The 19840-nt window shown below is 48.4% G+C and overlaps 5 protein-coding genes across 6 annotated transcripts; 2 read left to right on the top strand and 3 right to left on the bottom strand.

Moving 5' to 3' along the window:
* Window positions 1-496: 496 nt before the first annotated feature.
* On the top strand, window positions 497-6597 carry LOC114797855 (ATP-dependent RNA helicase DDX19A). Its single transcript, XM_028993075.1, has 12 exons — window positions 497-748; window positions 1461-1515; window positions 1598-1648; window positions 1871-2006; window positions 2287-2379; window positions 2493-2595; window positions 2676-2790; window positions 2862-3039; window positions 3109-3346; window positions 3468-3630; window positions 5242-5433; window positions 5519-6597. Exons 1-12 carry the CDS (start codon window positions 692-694, stop codon window positions 5578-5580), a joined length of 1443 nt encoding a protein of 480 aa, XP_028848908.1. The 5' UTR covers window positions 497-691; the 3' UTR covers window positions 5581-6597.
* On the bottom strand, window positions 6089-7765 carry LOC114797856 (UBX domain-containing protein 10-like). 2 transcript variants are annotated; one of them, XM_028993076.1, is made up of 2 exons: window positions 7586-7765; window positions 6089-7312 (listed from the first exon to the last, which is right to left on the bottom strand). In XM_028993076.1, the coding sequence occupies exons 1-2, from the start codon at window positions 7673-7675 to the stop codon at window positions 6680-6682; spliced, it is 723 nt and encodes a 240-aa protein (XP_028848909.1). In that variant the 5' UTR covers window positions 7676-7765; the 3' UTR covers window positions 6089-6679. The 2 variants fall into 2 exon arrangements, with proteins under 2 accessions (XP_028848909.1, XP_028848910.1); XM_028993077.1 differs by having other exon boundaries at window positions 7564-7718.
* A 443-nt stretch (window positions 7766-8208) lies between these two features.
* Window positions 8209-11170, bottom strand: LOC114798620 (ceramide-1-phosphate transfer protein-like). Its single transcript, XM_028994475.1, has 2 exons — window positions 10929-11170; window positions 8209-10266 (listed from the first exon to the last, which is right to left on the bottom strand). Exons 1-2 carry the CDS (start codon window positions 11057-11059, stop codon window positions 9744-9746), a joined length of 654 nt encoding a protein of 217 aa, XP_028850308.1. The 5' UTR covers window positions 11060-11170; the 3' UTR covers window positions 8209-9743.
* Window positions 11171-11285: 115 nt separating this feature from the next.
* Window positions 11286-18325, top strand: LOC114798842 (integrator complex subunit 11). The gene is made up of 17 exons (XM_028994855.1): window positions 11286-11475; window positions 11548-11645; window positions 12315-12388; window positions 12618-12846; window positions 12915-13013; window positions 13099-13133; window positions 13219-13357; window positions 13429-13493; window positions 13570-13759; window positions 13830-13913; window positions 14020-14109; window positions 14195-14357; window positions 14756-14866; window positions 15401-15462; window positions 15556-15698; window positions 16410-16539; window positions 18133-18325. Exons 1-17 carry the CDS (start codon window positions 11448-11450, stop codon window positions 18196-18198), a joined length of 1806 nt encoding a protein of 601 aa, XP_028850688.1. The 5' UTR covers window positions 11286-11447; the 3' UTR covers window positions 18199-18325.
* LOC114798843 (lysophosphatidic acid receptor 6-like) lies at window positions 18245-19682 on the bottom strand. Its single transcript, XM_028994856.1, has 2 exons — window positions 19560-19682; window positions 18245-19478 (listed from the first exon to the last, which is right to left on the bottom strand). The coding sequence occupies exon 2, from the start codon at window positions 19460-19462 to the stop codon at window positions 18440-18442; it is 1023 nt and encodes a 340-aa protein (XP_028850689.1). The 5' UTR covers window positions 19463-19478; window positions 19560-19682; the 3' UTR covers window positions 18245-18439.
* Window positions 19683-19840: the final 158 nt, after the last annotated feature.

Genomic DNA, 19840 nt, shown 5'->3' with positions numbered 1-19840 from the left:
TTTTAATATATAATGATGATGTGAAATACATAAGATTAGATTGGATTCAACTTTATTGTCATTACACATGTACAAGTACAGGGCAATGAAATGCAGTTTAGGTCTAACCAGAAGTGCAATAAGCAGCAAGTGCAGGATACAGGTCAAATAAGGTGATATGTGCAGGAGATGGATAAATATGAACATATTTATTTTTAAAAAGTGTATAGTCAGTGCAATGATTATGCGCAATAAATAACCAGCATGACATTGTTTGTAACGAATAAATATATTAAAACAGACTGCAAAAAAAAAATAAAAAATTCTGGCAGTGGTGACCTAGCCAGTAAGGAAATGGACTCGTAATCGGAAGGTTGCCGGTTCGAATCCCGAGCCGCCAAGGTGCCACCGAGGTCCCCTTGATGAAGGTCCCGTCCCCACACGCTGCTCCCCGGGCGCACTGCTCACCTCACCAAGGGTGATGGTTAAATTCGCGATCGTTTCACTGTGTCACCGTGTCACCGTGTCACCGTGTGACGATAACTTCACTTTCACTAATACGCGATGGGAACAAATAAATCCGGAACCGAATCGTCGGTTCCGGGAGCCGCCCGGACGGCTCGGCCTGGACGCCCGGTCTCGCCTGTCGAACTCAGGCGACACCTCAGGCGACACGCCACCGCAGGCCACCGCAAGCCGCTGGATAGACGCCATGGCCACCGACTCGTGGGCTTTAGCCGTGGACGAGCAGGAGGCGGCGGTCGCTCCGGTGAGTGGAGCCGGTTAGCGGTTAGCCGGTTAGCAGCAGGGATCTTCCCTGGGACAAGAACTTATTTTATACACATAAATCGACGTTTTCACCACAACTCTGTCACTTGGTTGTCAGTCTCTTCATAATGTTTTTAAAAAATATCTTTCCGTTTCAGTGGTACATGTCATGGGCGTCCTTTATATTATAAATGATATTACAATATTATACAGAATTGTACGCTTTTTTTCACTCATCTGAAACTCTCAGCTGAAAACATCACGTTAAAGAAACATGATGTGACATGAAATGAATGTCCGTGCTGCGCTACTGTCATTGTCCAGTGAAACATGTGAAGTGAAAGTGACGTGATTGTCATTGTGAGACACTGCAGCACAGAGCACGGTGACACGTGTCCTCTGTACTGAACCATCACCCTCGGTGAGCAGTGGGCACCATGACAGGCGCCCGGGGAGCAGTGTGTGGGGACGGGACCTTCATCAAGGGGACCTCAGTGGCACCTTGATGGCTTGGGATTAGAACCCAGTGGTTCCTTCGCTTCTCCAGACGTCCATCAGGGTGACAAGACCACCGTCTGGACACGAACTCACCAGACTTCACCCACGTCCCGGCTTTACTCTCGTTTTTAATTCCTCGTATTCTGTCCAGAAATGCCGCGTCTGTACGTATAAAGCGTGATCGGTGGGAATTTTAACTTTTTTTTTCTGGTTAGATGGGCTCCTTGCGTCTAACAGAAAACCGACTGGCGCCGAAGGCCGAAACCAACGGTAAGGTTTACTGAGACCGGAGAACTGGCAGGTGTTTTCTGGCCTTCTGTCTTCGTGTAAATATAACAGCCGTTCGTTTCAGGATCCGTAACGCACAGAGCGGACGATGATAAAGCTGCTGATGAGGATAAAGGTACATGTGCTTATACATTTTATACATTTACGAAAATCAGTAATAGTTTTTTTTTTTTTTTTTTTTTTTTTTTTTTTTTTTTTTTTTTTTTTTAATGAAAATTCTTCCAGGCTAAGAATTTTGTGGCTCGTGTTGTTTTTTTTTTTATCCTCGGAACGTAAAACCGGCACCGACTGCCGTGAGGGAAAAAAAAAAACGTTGATCCGCTGCTCTGGGTTTCAGAGGACGTCGCCGTGCAGTCGCTGCTCAACAAGCTGATCCGAAGCAGCCTGGTCAACACCACCAACCAAGTGGAGGTTCTGCAGAGAGACCCCAGCTCCCCGCTCTACTCCGTCAAGTCGTTTGAACAGCTGCGACTGTGAGCGTCTTCGTTCGTTTGTTTGTCTGTTTGTTCGTTTGTTTGTCTGTTTGTTCATTAGTCTGTTTGTTCGTCTGTTCGTTCGTTCGTTCGTCTGTTTGTTCGTTCGTTTGTCTGTTTGTTCGTTCGTCTGTTCGTTCGTTCATTTGTCTGTTTGTTCGTCTGTTCGTTCGTTCATTTGTCTGTTTGTTTGTTCGTCTGTTTGTTTGTTCATCTGTTCGTTCGTTCGTTTTGTCATCATGTTTTGCTGCTTGACCGCCATGAATCCTTGCTCGTTTAGGAAGCCCCAGCTGCTCCAGGGGGTTTATGCCATGGGCTTCAATAGACCCTCCAGGATCCAGGAGAACGCGCTGCCCATGATGCTGGCGGAACCGTGAGTAAAGCGCACGCGGAACGTGGGAAAGCGATTGGCATCCAGCAGAACAGCGGTTTACGTTGGAATAATTCCGCGTCTCTGCTCTGTGTGTGTGTCCCCCGTGGCTCCAGGCCCCAGAACCTGATTGCACAGTCTCAGTCCGGCACGGGTAAAACCGCCGCCTTCGTGTTGGCCATGCTGAGCCACGTGGACCCGGCTCAGACCTGGACGCAGGTCGGTCGGCGAGAGTTCGGGTGACGCCGCGCCAGGACGTCCTGCGGTGGGGTGAATAAGCGTTCTTCTTGTCTCCACAGTGTCTCTGTGTGTCCCCGACGTACGAGCTGGCCTTGCAGACGGGCAAGGTGATCGAGCAGATGGGACAGTTCTATCCCGAAGTGAAGCTGTCCTACGCCATTCGCGGCAATAAAGGTCCGTGGTTCCCGAACTCTAGTTCGCCGCGAAAGTCTCGTAATCTCAGCGCCCGTTCTTGTGTTCCTCAGTGGAGCGAGGGCAGAAGATTCAGGAGCACATCGTCATCGGCACGCCGGGCACCGTCCTGGACTGGTGCCACAAGCTGAAGTTCATCGACCCCAAGAAGATCAAGGTTTTCGTGCTCGATGAGGCCGACGTTATGATCGCCACGCAAGGACACCAAGACCAGAGCATCCGCATCCAGAGGTGAACGTCGCCGGAAGCGGCCGGCCCTTCGTCTCCGAGCTAACTCTGTCCTGCTCTTCACGTCCGCAGACTGCTGCCCAGGGACTGCCAGATGCTGCTCTTCTCCGCCACGTTCGAGGACTCGGTGTGGAGGTTCGCCGAGAGGATCGTGCCCGACCCCAACATCATCAAGCTGAAGCGCGAAGAGGAGACCCTGGACAACATCAAGCAGTACTACGTCCTGTGCAACAGCAAAGAGGAGAAGTTCGCCGCGCTGTGCAACATTTACGGCGCCATCACCATCGCACAGGCCATGATCTTCTGCCATGTGAGTTGTGGAGATTACGGTGCTGTTTTTAAATAACTACAAGATGAAATGAAATCAGAAAACACGCAACAATTCTCTGACGTTACACTGCGTGTGAAACATCCTACGTTTGTGTCCCCAGACTCGTAAGACTGCAGGCTGGCTGGCGGGAGAGCTGTCCAGAGAAGGCCACCAGGTGGCGCTGCTGAGCGGGGAGATGGTGGTGGAGCAGAGAGCTGCGGTGATTGAGCGCTTTCGAGAGGGCAAAGAGAAAGTGCTGGTGACTACCAACGTGTGCGCAAGAGGTGGGTTCTTCATCTCGTGTCCAGTAGCGGCGCGGCCGTCCACCCTCTTCATACGTTACGTATTCTGATACTAATCCGGTCACGATATGGTTATATCACGATATGCTGTGATGCTGAACATATTGCGATACTCTACAGTTCAGTGAAAAGGTAAAAACAGCTGCAATTCAAGACGCTGTGTTGTGTTAGGGTGGTAGTAGCCTAGTCGGTAACACACTCGCATGTGAACCAGAGGATCCAGGTTCAAATCCCACTTACTACCATTGTGTCCCTGAGCAGGACACTTAACCCTGAGTGTCTCCAGGGGGGGGACTGTCCCTGTAACTACTGACTGTGAACCAGAAGACCCAGGTTCAAATCCCACTTACTACCATTGTGTCCCTGAGCAGGACACTTAACCCTGAGTGTCTCCAGGGGGGGACTGTCCCTGTAACTACTGATTGTAAGTCGCTCTGGATAAGGGCGTCTGGTAAATGCTGTAAATGTAAATGAAATGTAAATGTGTTTTCACCCCAGCTGTACAGCGCCATCTACAGGAGTGGAGGTTGTAGTGACATTAATTGCTTCTCACCTCTGCTGACCTCACTAAAGAACACGCTTGACAGTACCACCTGGTGGACTAAATTTCTATAGAAAAATATCAATATTTGATGTCCCTGTATCCATACAATATAAACACATAAAATAGATATTGCTGTATTGATATTTTCTAAAAATTAATCAACGAAATTTATGACAGAATATCTGTGTCAATTAAAAACAAGATGGTACATAAATGCTGGTCATGTGACTATAGCTATAATGAAATATTTTACAGCATTTATCAGACGCCCTTATCCAGAGCGACTTACAATCAGTAGTTACAGGGACAGTCCCCCTGGAGCAATTTAGGGTTAAGTGTCTTACTCAGGGACACAATGGTAGTAAGTGGGATTCGAACCCGGGTCTTCTGGTTCATAGGCGAGTGTGTTACCCACTAGGCTACTACCACCCACATCATGTAATATTGCTAACGAATTAAAACAAGATGATTAAAACGAATCAAGACGTGATTAATCGAGAGGACATAACATTATTATTGATATTATTATTATGCAATAATTTTGTTTCCTCTGCCTCCCATCCGGTTGCACAGATGGCTTCAGTTCCTCAATCCTGATTTATGGCATAATTTAGATTTCAGAATACGTACTTTAACTGATGGGAAAAGCGACAAATTGACTTTTGGACACTTTCTTACAATGAAGTGGAAAAGAAACAGTGTTCATTAAATGGGTTCGATTGAACGGAAATCTTGTTTTTGTCTGATCTACTCTTTACTTGTACTACATTGACTGACTGCGTTAAATAGAACTGCATTACTAAAAACAAATACAATTTCCATTAACTAAACCTAGACTAAAATATTCATGGATCATTTTGACTAAAATAAGATTTTTAGTCAATTGAAACTTGAGTAGACTAAAATGAGTCTGTATGTGATTAATAAATCTAAAAGGAAAGTTTGACGCCAAAACTAGACAGGCCACCAAACTACCCAGGATGGAGCTGAGGTGGCTTTAAACACGTTTTAGATCTTTATACGATTGGATCTTCTTATTCCTTCCACAGGCATTGATGTGGAGCAGGTTTCCGTGGTGATTAACTTCGACCTCCCCGTGGACAAAGATGGTAATCCCAACAACGAGACGTATCTGCACAGGATCGGCCGCACCGGACGTTTCGGCAAAAGGGGTCTGGCGATTAACATGATCGACAGCAAGCACAGCATGAACATTCTGAACAAGATTCAGGAGCACTTTAGTGCGTTTTTCATTCCCGCTCATCTGTATTGGATCGGAATTTGATTGGTGTGACGCTCACCACTTCCTGTTTGTTGCCCTTCCAGATAAGAAAATCGAGAAGCTGAACACCGACGATCTGGATGAGATCGAGAAGATTGCCAACTGAAGATAATAAGGAGCAGCTTGGCCTCTCCATGCTATCGCACTTATCTGAAGCTTCTTACGCAGTTACCTCATATCATACCTGTGCTGTTTGACTTTCATCTAGTGCTCGTTTTGGGGTGGGGGTGCAGCATAAAGATGTTTACGTAGATTAGGGGTTCGCCTAGCCTTATTTATTTAAAAAAATATATATACGTTTTTTTTTAATTATCACTACATGCAAAGTAGTGACCAGTGGCAAACCTGAGGCGGGTTTTATTTTTTTGCAAGCTGACACATTACCGCAAGATTTTAGCCAATTGCTCAACTCTGCAGACTCCTGTTGGAATGGGTGCGAAACGTTGCAGTCGCTGCTTTCATTCATTTTCCCTTGCACTGTGAAATTATTATTTATTCTTATTTATTCCAACATGTTGATTTGGAGAATGTCTGAACAGGACGAATCCAGTGTAAATGAACAGAAAGGACTGTAGTAGTCATGAGGAATTCATCATTTACCAAATTGTGGCCCAATGTTCAACCTACAAACATTCCTTCAGAGTGCAGATTTTTTGTTTATTCGCTTTTTTCCATTGTGAGGTGGAATGAACCATTTAATGTGCAATTAGAAACCTGAACAAGAGGGTTAAAGGAAACATACTCTCAGTAAAAAGACCAAAAATGTGTCGTATTACGTCTTTTGTTCTCTGTTCCGTCGTTGTTCTGTTTGTAGACAGGAAGTCCGGCAGTTTCACCAAGTAAATCCAGGAGTGTGTTCAAAGTGCTGAAATCTGTGAGATTTGTTTAAAACACTTTACTTCTTTGTTCCTTTTAATGCAGTGATTTATGCATTTTTTTTTCTCCTCCGTTTGGGTTGTGGTCGTGTTCACCGTTGCAATTTGCTGTGGTTTTGATGCAACCGGATTACAGATTACTGACGAAAGCCGCAGGATGCAGCGGCGAAGTAGTTTCTGCTGCACGTGTGGTTTTCTGAATGTTTGTTATTGATTCTTACAATAAAAAAAGGAACCGGCAGATTGTTCATGATGTGTTTTCAGTGTTTAATAAAAATCTGCATCCTGTGTTAAATACCGCTGGAATCGTTATATATTATAGAATACATGTCAGTAGTCCAGGATATTTGGATCCTCGATGTTCTGGTCCTGTGCGATGCACAGCACCGACCTGCTGAGGACGCCGCACTGGGCCAAGGTCAGGCTCATGTCTGTAAAGGTCCTGCCGGGCCGGTCCATGGTTCTGATGAGGACGCCCTGGTACTCCCGGCCCAGGCGAGCTTCGGCGGCGGCCACGACCGACTGCAGGGTGCTGCCGGGGCGGAAGCGGTGCTCGAACCTGCTCCCGCACGGGGCCCGCACGGCGAGCGTCAAGCTGGCCTGCTCTTCTGAGGATCCAGGCGTGGAGCAGACCATCTCCGGGTTGCTCTGGGAGGTGAGGTGCTGCCGCACCTCCGGGAGGATCTTCTCCTCCACGCTCCCCATCAGCTTCTTCTCAATGGAGGGCAGGACCCTGTACTTGTTGAGGGGCCGCGAGGTCACGGCGTCCTGGACGCCGCTCGCACCGCTGGCCCTCCGGAGGCCGTGGGAACGAGGGCAGGGGTCACGGGACAGCGAGGGCGGGCGAGGCGTGGCGGCCCCGGCCTGGAAAACCGCAGAGTCGCCGCTCTGAGAGCGCAACAGGGGTCGGCTGCGGCCTTTGGACGACTTGGGCCTGCTCATATGCATCTCTGTGGAAACGGTCTTTATCGTTCGATAAAGTCGAATATAAACCGTTAGATCAGGTCATTACTGAACAAACTATTCCCATTATGCTTCGCGATGAATTGACCACTTCCAGAATAATCCAACAACTACTGTCCAGTTGGCTTCATAATGAACATTAGTTAGATCTGGTTAGTTAATGTTAATTAACTGGGTTCATTAGCCCCGATGTTGCCTCGACAGCCAGAATGGCGTAAAAACGCATAAAACCGCGTCACGATGGTACGTACGCGAACGTTCTGTCCTCTTTACCTCCGACGTCTCCATTTCTGCCTCGACGTCCCCAGCGTCGCCCACGTCGCCATGGCGACGCGTCCCGACGTCAGCGCTCGAATATTCCATTTCCCCGGATCCGTCACGCAGAAATGGTTTTATTTAGCTGGCTGTAAAATTCATATTATCATATTTACCGGAACATGTGGGAACTCCAGCCTGATCATGCCGAGATTGTGCATGATCGTTACAGCCTGTGCACGACTTCTGTTGGTACACACACACACACACACACACACAGTGTACACATGCGTGCGTACACTGTTAGAAATTACCAGCATTTCACAATAATTAACAGTATTATTTTACAGTAACTTGTTGTAATTTAGTTTCCCTGTAATATCCCAATGAATACCTGTAAAAACTACAGTATCCGTGGATTTTACAGCATTTAACTCTTATACGTGTGTTGTGTGTGAACTGTAGGGCCTGTCAAAGCCCTTTGTATGTACTGTATATGATTATAGTACATAAAAAAAAATATTGATGCTGTGGTTGTGTATATATGTTGTGGCCAAAAGTTTTGAGAATGTTTTTCACCACCATTTGTGACAAAATTGCTGCTTGCATTTTTATTTCAGTAATTTGCATAATAACTCCAGAATATTATCAGATCAGATTAATTACAAAGTCCCACTTGAACATAATCCCAATAAAACATTTCCACTGCATTTCAGCCCTGCCACAAAAGGACCTGCTGAGATCCTTTCAGTGCTCCTCTGGTTAACACAGGTGAGCGTGTTGAGGAGCACAAGGCTGGAGATCCTTCTGTCCTGCTGATGGAGACCGGAGGACGATGCTTGAAATCCTTGTTCTTCCTCCGTTAACCAGGGTTACCTACGAGGAAACTCGCTCAGTCATCGTTGTGCATATTCCTGCCACTAGGATCGATGATCTGATAAAGGGTTGATTTAGGTGCAAACTCTTCAAGGAGAGAAGTTCAAGTGCTGTGAAGAAGGCTTCAGGGAGCCCAAGAAAGTCCAGCAAGCGGCAGGACCGTCTGATGGTTCAGCTGCGGGATCGAGGTGCCACCAGCGCAGAGCTCGCTCAGGAATGGCAGCAGGCGGGTGTGAGGGCATCTGCACCCGCAGTGGTGAGAAGACATTTGGAGGACGGCCTGGTGTCAAGAAAGGCAGAGAAGAAGCCACTTCTCTCCAAGAAGAACATCAGGGACGGACTGATATTCAGCAGGAAGTACAGGGACTGGACTGCTGGGGACTGGGGTAACGTCATTTTCTCTGATGAAGCCCCTTTTCGATTGTTTGAAGAATGAAGAAATGTGAGATCTACCATCAGTCCTGTCTCGTGCCAACATGACCATTCATGTGTGGGGCTGCTTCTCGGCCAAGGGAGTGAACTCGCTCCCAATTTTACTCCAGAACACAGCCATGAATAAAGAACCCAGGTAGAAGCAGGTACCAAAACCTCCTCCCACAGCAGCTTCTCCCAGCCATCCAAGAAGAGTCTGGTGAAGAACGATGCCGTTTCCAGCATGATGGAGCACCATCAGGCCAAAGTGAGAACTTAGTGGTACAGGGAACAAAACATTGAAAATTTGGGTCCACGTTCCAGAACTATCCAACTAAGAACAGGCGGGGGGACAAATTCTGACAACTTGCCATATCGGCTCTTTGTACAAACTTGATGTAATCCAGAGCGACTTACAATCAGTAGTTACAGGGACAGTCTCCCTGGAGCAACTCAGGGTTAAGTGTCCTGCTCAGGGACACGATGGTAGTAAGTGGGATTTGAACCTGGGTCTTCTGGTTCATAGGCGAGTGTGTTACCCACTAGGCCACTACCACCCCATTCTTCTCCAATACACAGAAACAACTGACAAAAAGACCTGAAAACACTGAAGCAGAAAGCTTGGACTGTATAAGACCTGAAAAGCAGGCCTGTATAAATATATTCTGTACGTACACGTACGAGCTGCACCATCCACGCCACTAGACAAGTGAAGTAAAATCTTTATTTTCACCCGCCGTACACCATGTATAATTTCCCCGGTTCTTCCCTCAGATGTTTCGGCGTCAGGTAGATGATGAGGTACGGTGGAGGAAACATGTATTTAAATAAAAATATCATACGCACATTATTAAATCAATCAATTAACTAAACGACCTTCAGGAATAATTTACGGTAATTGTAAGAGATCGTTGTGCGCGTACACGTCCTCCACGACTTGGTACACTTCCGAGATGAGTGGCAGCGCATCGCCCAACATCGCCACCACCTGGTCCGGCGCGCCGGCGTTCATCACCTCGAAGAACGTGGCGCGCCCGGGCAGAGCGCAGAACGCCACGCCCGCGGCCGTGCGGACGATCCAGGGGTGGTGCTGCGCCAGGGACTCGTTGTACGCCTCGGAGCACATGGCGGAGGTCTTGCCGTCCTCGCCGCTGGTCCTCAGGCGCTCCAGGAAGAGCTCCAGCCACCGCAGGGCGCGGTGCAGCCTCAGCAGCGTGCGGCAGCCCGACTCGGGGAATTTGCCCCTCTTGGTCAGATCCACCAGCTCGTTCTCCAGCTCGAACTGCACCATGGACTGGACGCTGGCGTAGTGCACCCTGTTCTCGCTCTGCAGAAAGTTGTCCAGAATTTGGATTTTGTTGGTGGCGTCTTTAGAAATGAATGAAAAGACGCTGCCCAGGCTGTTCAGGAACCTGAAAAGAGCAACGATAACTTAAATATGAACTCTGTACTGTTATTACAGCACCGCATCCAACCAGCAGTGCAAACAGCAGAATTACGTGCGGATCAGGACGAGGTGCATGATGTGAAAGTGACAGTGAAGAGACCGTCGTTGTGAAACTCTGCAGCACAGTGTTGCAGCAGGTGGCCTAGCAGGTCAGGAACTGGACCCATAATCGAATGGTTGTGGGTCCGAACCCCACTGTGCTGCAGTGTTTCACAATGACAATCAGTCGCTTTACGGCACACAGTGACACGTGTCCTCTGCTTTTAACCGTCACCCTTGGTGACAGTGGCCACCATGACATGTGCACGGGGAGCAGAGTGTGGGGACGGTACCTTCATCAAGGGGACCTCAGTGGGACCTTGGCAGGCCGGGATTCGAACCAGCAGCCTTCTGATTACGGGGGTGCTTTCTTAACCAGTAGGCCACCACTGCTCCCCGGGTGCCTGTCATGGCTGCCCACTGTCACCAACTGTCCGCTCCCTTCCATCTGCAGCAGATCCACGGTCGCACCAGACTCCACCCCTCACGTGCATCAGTGACCCTTGACCCCGTCCTGCCCTGGACCACTGCAGAGCGGCTGCAGCTTCGCCAAACCAGCCAGAGCCTGTAAGATTCAGGTGAGCTCACCTGACGAGCCCTCGCCACCCCGCCACGTAGTCCGCGACCAGCACTTCCCTGTTTTCCGACAGGCACGACCTAAACGTGTCCAGAACCTCCCTCAAACTGAACCTCTGCTCCTCGGCAGCGGGCTCCGCCATGTCTTCACTGAATTAAATACCTAAAGACGACGCCGAGGAACCGCCACGGCCATGGACGCGTCTCTAATACGGTCATTGAACAGAAAGAAGATTACTTCCTAATTCCGCCCGGCCACTCCAGCCAATAACATTCGGTAAAAAATGTCACGTGTTCTAAACATCTTATCTGATTGGATAACTTAATGACCAACGAGCCTATCAAAGCCGTGACATTGCGCATGCGCACTGTTGTTAGTAAGCATGGCCGCTGTGTACGGCTAGTTATCGATGTATAATATTATTACTGGTCTTGTTGTGTTGTTTTATTAATATCAGGATTTCTTAAAACCGACCTTGAAACCCGAGTTGAAGATCGGTAGATGGACGCCGAGTGAAGACTGCCTGCAGCATGCCGGATATTAAAGTGACTCCACTGGGTAAGCAACGGCGTGTTTTTGCGTGACGCCGTGATGCAGGGTGCCGTGTGACGGTCGTGGGTTCTTCATCAGGTGCGGGTCAGGATGTGGGGCGCAGCTGCATCCTGGTCTCCGTCGGAGGCAAGAACATCATGCTGGACTGCGGGATGCACATGGGCTACAACGACGACGTAAGAAACCCGCAGAGCTCCGTGGTCGTGACGCAGGAAATATTCATCATCATAAACAGAAGCGTCTTTATCAAATGATCGAGTGGTTGAGACAAGTAAAGAGTTTAAAATGCTCTCGTTCCACTCACAACTGTTTTAAGAGCTGAACATGTCAAACGTTCTGGTTTTTACTGGAATTTGTCCCCTTATGACGTCACAAGGGGAATTTATTTATTTTGGAAAAACGTCGACACACCTTCCTGTCTGCACCAAACATTGTTTAGCGAATGGTGTTGATGTAATTTCTGCGAATGCCCCTCAACTTCAATAGGCCGCTCTCCTCCTCGTCCCGCCTCTGTCCCCTTGTGAGACGAGAGACTTTTAAACTGCTTGATCGCTTGATAAAGATGGGGCAGTGGTGGCCTAGCGGTTCCAGCGGTTTCACCTCTCCTCCTCCTAATTAGCATTCAAAGCTACAGACACCGAAACGGCACGTCCTGGGGAAATCTCATTGGATCAAAGTTGCTGTGATTCTGCACCAAGAGCTTCACATACAGAATTAGGGGACAAACACGACTGATATAAAAGCAAAATAAATTGTCAGGGGACTTTTAATACAGAACCTCATGTGGTGAATCGTCTGGTTGAACGAACTACGTTTAAATCTGTTTTAACTTCTCATTTCCATAGAGGCGTTTCCCTGACTTCTCCTACATAACCCAGAATGGACGCTTAACAGAATTTCTGGACTGCGTCATCATCAGGTTTGTTTTAAGACGTGTTTCTTTCAGCATCAAGTGCAGCATGCGGGCAGCGGTGGCCTAGCGGTTAAGGAAGTGGACCCGTAATCGGAAGGTTGTGGGTTCGAATCCCAAACCATCGAGCCCACTGTCACCAAGGTTAAATAAATATCATACAAATAAATGAGTGTATGAAGACATGAAGACCGTGATGAAGTCTTCCATAAAATGTCTCACCCCGTCGAACCAACAGCCACTTCCACTTGGACCACTGTGGGGCTCTGCCTTACATGAGCGAGATGGTGGGCTACGATGGGCCCATCTACATGACCCACCCAACTAAGGCCATCTGTCCCATCCTGCTGGAGGATTTCCGGAAGATCACGGTGGACCGGAAGGGGGAGACCAACTTCTTCACCTCCCAGATGATCAAAGACTGCATGAAGAAAGTGGTCCCCATCAATCTCCACCAGACAGTGCAGGTCTCTGTCCGCTTCACCTCCGTCGTGGAGACCGTTCTGTGGCGTGACCACTTCCTCTCGTTGCCCAGGTGGACGATGAGCTGGAGATCAAGGCGTACTACGCCGGCCACGTGCTGGGAGCGGCGATGGTGCAGATTAAAGTCGGCTCCGAGTCGGTCATCTACACGGTGGGTTTCATTGCTGCTGGTTCTGTGTGAGGGTGAAATCGGCTGGACGTCGGGTGAATTGCTGCTTTGTGTTTGACATCTTCAGGGCGACTACAACATGACGCCGGACAGACACTTGGGGTCAGAAGAATCCTTTTCCTCCGCTTGTAATAAACCTACAAGTAAAATTGTGTGTGTTCTCACTCTCCTGCTGCTTTTCCTGCAGTGCTGCTTGGATTGACAAATGTCGTCCAGATATCCTCATCACAGAGTCCACCTACGCCACCACCATCCGAGACTCGAAGCGCTGCAGGGAGAGGGACTTCCTGAAGAAGGTCCATGAAACCGTGGAGAGAGGAGGCAAGGTGAGGAGACCTGAGGGGTGTTTCATTCTGACGTCGTCTCTCTTGTTCTCAACCTCTTGTTTTGTGTCCAGGTTCTTATTCCGGTCTTCGCTCTGGGAAGAGCCCAGGAGCTCTGCATTCTGCTGGAGACGTTCTGGTGCGTGGGAAGAGAAGTATGGTCCACGCTTGTGGTGTTCGCTCGTGAGACGTGATCTTTTTTTTTTTTTTTTCAGGGAGAGGATGAACCACAAAGCCCCCATCTACTTCTCCACTGGCCTGACTGAGAAGGCCAACCACTACTACAAGCTCTTCATCACCTGGACCAACCAGAAGATCCGCAAGACCTTTGTTCAGAGGAACATGTTTGAGTTCAAGCACATCAAGCCCTTCGACCGTTCGTACGCTGACAACCCCGGGCCAATGGTGCGTTTCCACGCCTGGAACCTGGACGTGTTTCTTCCCAGTTTTTATACCCACACGCCTTCCTCCACAGGTGGTGTTTGCTGCTCCCGGAATGTTGCATGCTGGTCAGTCCCTGCAGATATTTAAGAAGTGGGCAGGAAATGAGAAGAACATGGTGAGCTTTTTTCTCTTCGTTTATTGTCTCACTTGTCATTTGATTTATTTATTTATTTTGTCAAAAGTGAGAGAAACGTAGAGATTATTGTTTTTGCCTCCATCAGGTCATCATGCCTGGTTACTGTGTTCAAGGCACCATAGGTCACAAGATCCTGAACGGCCAGAAGAAGTTGGAGATGGAAGGAAGGGCCACGGTGTGAATTGTTCTGTACTGATTAATGCTGCCTTTTCCAACCCCACCCGAGCTCCGCCGGGTTTTAATAGCTGCTTTTTCCTCAGCTGGAGGTGAAGCTGCAGGTGGAGTACATGTCCTTCAGTGCCCACGCCGACGCCAAGGGCATCATGCAGCTCATCCGCATGGCGGAGCCGCGCAACATCCTGCTGGTGCACGGTGAGGCCAAGAAGATGGAGTTCCTGAAGGACAAGATCGAGCAGGAGTTTAGTGAGTGAACAACCACCATCATCATCACCACAACCACCACCACCATCATCATCATCATAATCATCACCACCACATTCATCATCATCATCACCACCACCACCACCATCATCCTCATCATCACCACAACCACCACCACCACCATCATCATAATCATCACCATCACATTCATCATCATCATCATCATCACCACCACCACAACCACATTCATCATCATTTACATTTATAGCATTTGCCAGACGCCCTTATCTAGAGCGACTTACAGTCAGTAGTTACAGGGACAGTCCCCCTGGAAACACTCAGGGTTAAGTGTCCTGCTCAGGGACACAATGGTAGTAAGTGGGATTTGAACCTGGCTCTTCTGGTTCACGGCCATCATCATAGTCTGTGTGTGACACCAGGTGTCAGCTGCTTCATGCCAGCCAACGGAGAGACGGCCACCGTGGAGACCAACCCCAGCGTCCCTGTAGACATCTCCCTGAATCTGCTCAAGAGGGAAATGGCCCTCGGAGGTACGGTTGGGCAAATTAACTTCTCATGATCGTTCCTCACGTTAGACAAATGAGGCACGCTGATATGCTTCTGTCTGGTTGCTAGGTAACTGCACAGGGGATTTGCTGGGGTTTTATACGCTAGTCTTTGCATCTAAACTACTCATTTTGATTTTCATTACAGTTCTACTAATTAAATTAAATCCAAGTAATTAAATTATAGAAATTGTATAATTGTTTCAGGCAATTTCTTAATAAAATCCTTTTTTAAGGATAAATTGTCTCTTTTCATGGCATCATATAGTGTTTTGCATTTATCTGTACTAATTCATCACATGAAGAATGTATAATAATGAATTTATTCCCTTCATTGTCCCACATATATACGTGTATATGACAATACGAGTGTAACTTCTGCATTGTTAGAGCAGCCACGCCTCCAGCTCTGTGGGATGTCAGCAGATTTAACCTGAAACTGTCTGTTAATCGTTGCGATAACTGTATTAAAATTGTTCACACGCTTCATATTAGTCACGTCACCTTCTTGGCTTCCAGGACCGTTGCCCGACCCTAAAAAGCCTCGCACCTTACATGGGACCCTCATCATGAAGGACAATGTAGGTTTTCCTCTCATGCGAACATATTTCATATTTCATTGACCTCAGGATAACGTTTGTAATTTGTGTGTGTGTGTGTGTGTGTGTATATAGAGTCTGCGTTTGCTCTCTCCAGAGAAAGCCCTGAAGGAACTGGGTCTCAGTGAGCACCAGCTGCGCTTCACCTGTCACGTGCAGCTTCAGGACCCCCACAGCGACGCCGACACACTCACCCGCATCTACACACACCTTAAAAGGTCGCTACACACACACACACACACACACACACACACACACACACACACAGGCTCTGTACTGCAGCAGGCATGGTGCTGAACGTGATTCGTTTCATTCGTTCTGATTACGGAGCTGAGAGTTGAGTCCGGCATGAGAAGAGAGATTCTGTAGTCTGAGGTTCGAGTGAAGAGTCAGAAATGAGGCTGGGTGTGTTTATTGTGGGGAAGAAGTTATTCAAACAAGATGTTATGACACACACACGCACAGACAGACACACACACACACACACACACACACAGGGTTCTTTGGCCAAATGGCTGGAGCAGCACGTCGAGTGGCCACGTTGTTCGTCAGAACTTGGCCTGGCAAGAAAACATTCAGACTTCCTGTTTGTCTATCCTCCATCGCTTGTTTTCTGAGGAATAATAAATGCTGAATAAAAGTGAGAAAACTATAAATATGTAAAATCATACTACATCCATCATGGGTGGTGATTTATTGACATTATGGCAGCCATGTGGCATTAGTTGACATTTCACCAGTTTTTAGTTGCCGCAGTCGACTGATGCGTTCTGTGCATCGTTTTATCGCTCCATGTCTGTCCATCTTCTTGATGTCTACATGTTCTGTGCTTTATGTGGCCGGTTTGTCGATGTCACACGCGGTCACATTGTTTAAACGTTGCTCGAACTCGATCTAGTAACGCTGGGCGGGTTTCGTCTCTCCTGCAGCATTCTGAAGGGCTACACCATCCAGCACCTCCCCGACAGCACGGTCATGGTGGAGTCCATCGTCGTCAAAGTCTCGTCCACGGCCGAGGAGCCCAACCTCAAGATCATCCTGCTGTCCTGGAGCTATCAGGTACAAACTCACCTCTGCATCTACTAATAAAGTATTTTTAGATTGATACACGTGGACAAAATTGTTGGTACCCTTCAGTCAATGAAAAAAAACTCAAAAAATGGTCACAGAAATAACTTTAATCTGACAAAAGTAATAATAAATAAAAATTCTATGAAATTTAACCAATGAAAGTCAGACATTGCTTTTCAACCATGCTTCAACAGAATTATTTAAAAAAAATAAACACATGAAACAGGCCTGGACAAAAATGATGGTACCCCTAACTTAATATTTTGTTGCACAACCTTTTGAGGCAATCACTGCAATCAAACGAGTCCTCAATGAGACTTCTGCTCTTCTCAGCAGGTATTTTGGCCCACTTCTCATGAGCAAACTGCTCCAGACGGCTACAGACGGCATGTTTCAGCTCTTTTTTAAAGATGCTCAATAGGATTGAGGTCAAGGCTCATAGAAGGCCACTTAAGAATAGTCCATTCTTGGGTGTTTTTAGCTGTGTGTTTTGGGTCATTGTCCTGTTGACCTGCGACTGAGACCAAGCTTTCTGACACTGGCCAGCACATTTCTCTCTAGAATCCCTTGATGGTCTTGAGATTTCATTGTACCCTGCACAGATTCAAGACACCCTGTGCCAGATGCAACAAAGCAGCCCCAGAACATAACAGAATCTCCTCCATGTTACACAGAAGGAATGGTGTTCTTTTCTTGATATGCTTAATTTTTCCATCTGTGAACATAGAGCTGGTGTGCCTTGGCAAAAAGTTCAATTTTTGTCTCATCTGTCCATAGGACATTCTCCCAGAATCTTTGTGGCTTGTCCAGTTTGACAAATTCCAGCCTGGCTCTTTTATGATTTGTTTTCAACAATGGTCGTCTCCCATGAAGTCCACTTTGGCTCAAACAACGACAGATGGTGCGATCTGACACTGATGTTCCTTGAGCTTGAAGTTCACCTTGGATCTCTTTATTTGTCATCAGTATTCCTCCTACGGCCACGTCCAGGGAGGTTGGCTACAGTCCCATGGATCTTAAATTTCTGAATAAAATGTGCAACTGTAGTCACAGGAACATCAAGCTGCTTCGAGATGGTCTTATAGCTGTTACCTTTGACATGCTTGTCTATAATTTTCTTTCTAATCTCCTGAGACAACTATTTCCTTCACTTCCTCTGGTCCATGTTGAGTGTGGTACACACCATGTCACCAAACAACACCGTGACTACCTGGAGCCCTATATATAGGTCCCCTGACAGATTACAAGATTGTAGACACCTGGGATGCTAATTAGTGGACACACCTTGGATTAACATGTCCCTTTGGTCACATTATTTTCAGTCTTTTCTAGGAGTACCATCATTTTTGTCCAGGTTTATTTCATGTTTATTTTTTTAAATAATTCTGTTGAAGCATGGTTGAAAAGCAATGTCTGACTTTTATTAGCTAAATTTCGTTGAATTTTAATTTATTATTACTTTTGTCAGATTTAAGTTGTTTTTGTTACCATTTTGAGTTTTTCTTTCATTGACTGAAGGGTACCAACAATTTTGTCCACGTGTGTAAAACACTCGGCTAAACTCCCACAATCCCCTTCCAGGACGAAGAGCTGGGAAGTTTCATGTCCACCCTGCTGAAGAAAGGACTTCCTGCTGGACTTTGCTGAAGTGACATAGATTTATGTTTATGATGCCAGTACAATTTTTGCAGTGATAACGTGACAAAATCACACTTCATGTAAATACTGTGTGTATTTCTACTAATTTCCAGTAAACAAGACTTTGTTCCAGTTTGGTAGATGTTCCATGTATGATTATTATTATTATACTTTTTTAATCTGCGTATTAAAAAGTTTCAGCTTTTCTAGCTTGAATGAGAACATGTATAATACGTTATAATGAACAGAGTTAGTTCCCTTCTGGAAGTTTTCTGTGGCAGGATGGCGGTGGAGCGGGACGAGTTGGCGGGTCTGCGGCGATGACGTACACCCCCCTGGTCCTCGGCGGCCGCAGCAGCCGGCCCAGGCCGGGCCGCCTCCACCCGGGGCGGCTGAAGTAGTAGAGGGCGGGGTCCAGGCAGCTGTTGAGGCTGAGCAGGGCGGTGGTGGCGCGGCGCGCCTTGTAGACGCCGTCCGCCCAGTCGCAGCGGCGCAGGACGTGGGTGCGTCGCAGCAGGTGCAGCAGCAGCACGGCATGGTGGGGCAGGAAGCAGAGCAGGGTGATGGCCAGGACGGCGTAGATGAGGCGCAGGGCGCGCCGCGCCGCACCGGTCCCGATGCGGGCGATGCGCCGCGCCGCCAGCGGGTAGCAGACCAGGATGATGCCGGTGGGCAGCAGCGAGCCCGGCAGCAGGGCCATGGCGCTGTACGCCCCCACGCGCCTCTCCCACTCCTCGTCCGAGAAGCCCTCGAAGCAGCTGTCCTGCGGGGTGTCCAGCGGCCCCAGCAGGACGAAGGCCGCCATGGCGGTGGCGAAGACCAGCCACACGGCGGCGCTCACCAGCACCGCGCAGCGGCTGTTCCGCAGGCGCAGGTAGGTGAGCGGGTGCACGGTCGCCATGTAGCGGTCCACGCAGATGCAGGTCATGAATGAAATGCTGACGTAGATGTTGGCGTAGAACCCGGCGCCGGTCACGCTGCAGGCCACGCCCCCGAACGCCCAGACGTTGTGGTGGAGGTGGTAGTGGACGCGGAAGGGCAGCGTGCACAGGAAGGCGGCGTCGGCCACCGCCAGGTTGATGATGTAGACGTCGGACGGGCTCCTCCGCGCCTTCTTCAACACCAAGGCCCAGAGGGTCGCCAGGTTGCCTGGCAACCCCAGGGTCATGACCAGGCAGTAGACCACCGGGAAGAGCTGGAACTGGAAGTCCGCGCTGGAGGGGCACTCGTCACCAGGGCTGGAGGAGTTGGTCCAGTTAGATGTTGGGTTCATGTTGGCAGTCGAACCGCTAAAATCACACACACAAACGTACACGAGTTTCTCCAAAGTCATCTTACCCTCGTCTAGGACCACACGATGAAGATCTTACCAGCGGCGGCTTGGTGGACACGATGGAGATCGTTACAGAGCGACGGACGCGGCCTACGATGCTCCTAATGGAAGAAATCTCAACTTCTCATCACATGTGGCGTCTTTCTCTCCGCCCACCTCCTGCGTGGCTCCGCCCACTTCCTCCACTACGGGCCTGCTGGTGCATCTGGGTAGGAAAGTTACATGGTCGTGTGGTTTGCAGGTGTAGGGTACAGGAAGCGTCGGGGGCCGTAAAGCGTTGTTTTTGTGAGTTATTGTGCGACGTGTCTGTGTTTTTCT

The sequence above is a fragment of the Denticeps clupeoides genome, chromosome 10, assembly GCF_900700375.1.
Source record: "Denticeps clupeoides chromosome 10, fDenClu1.1, whole genome shotgun sequence".
In the NCBI taxonomy this organism is placed as follows: Eukaryota; Metazoa; Chordata; class Actinopteri; order Clupeiformes; family Denticipitidae; genus Denticeps; species Denticeps clupeoides.
The sequence above is the reverse complement of the archived record's forward strand: the minus strand, read 5'-3'. Positions and strand labels throughout refer to the sequence as shown.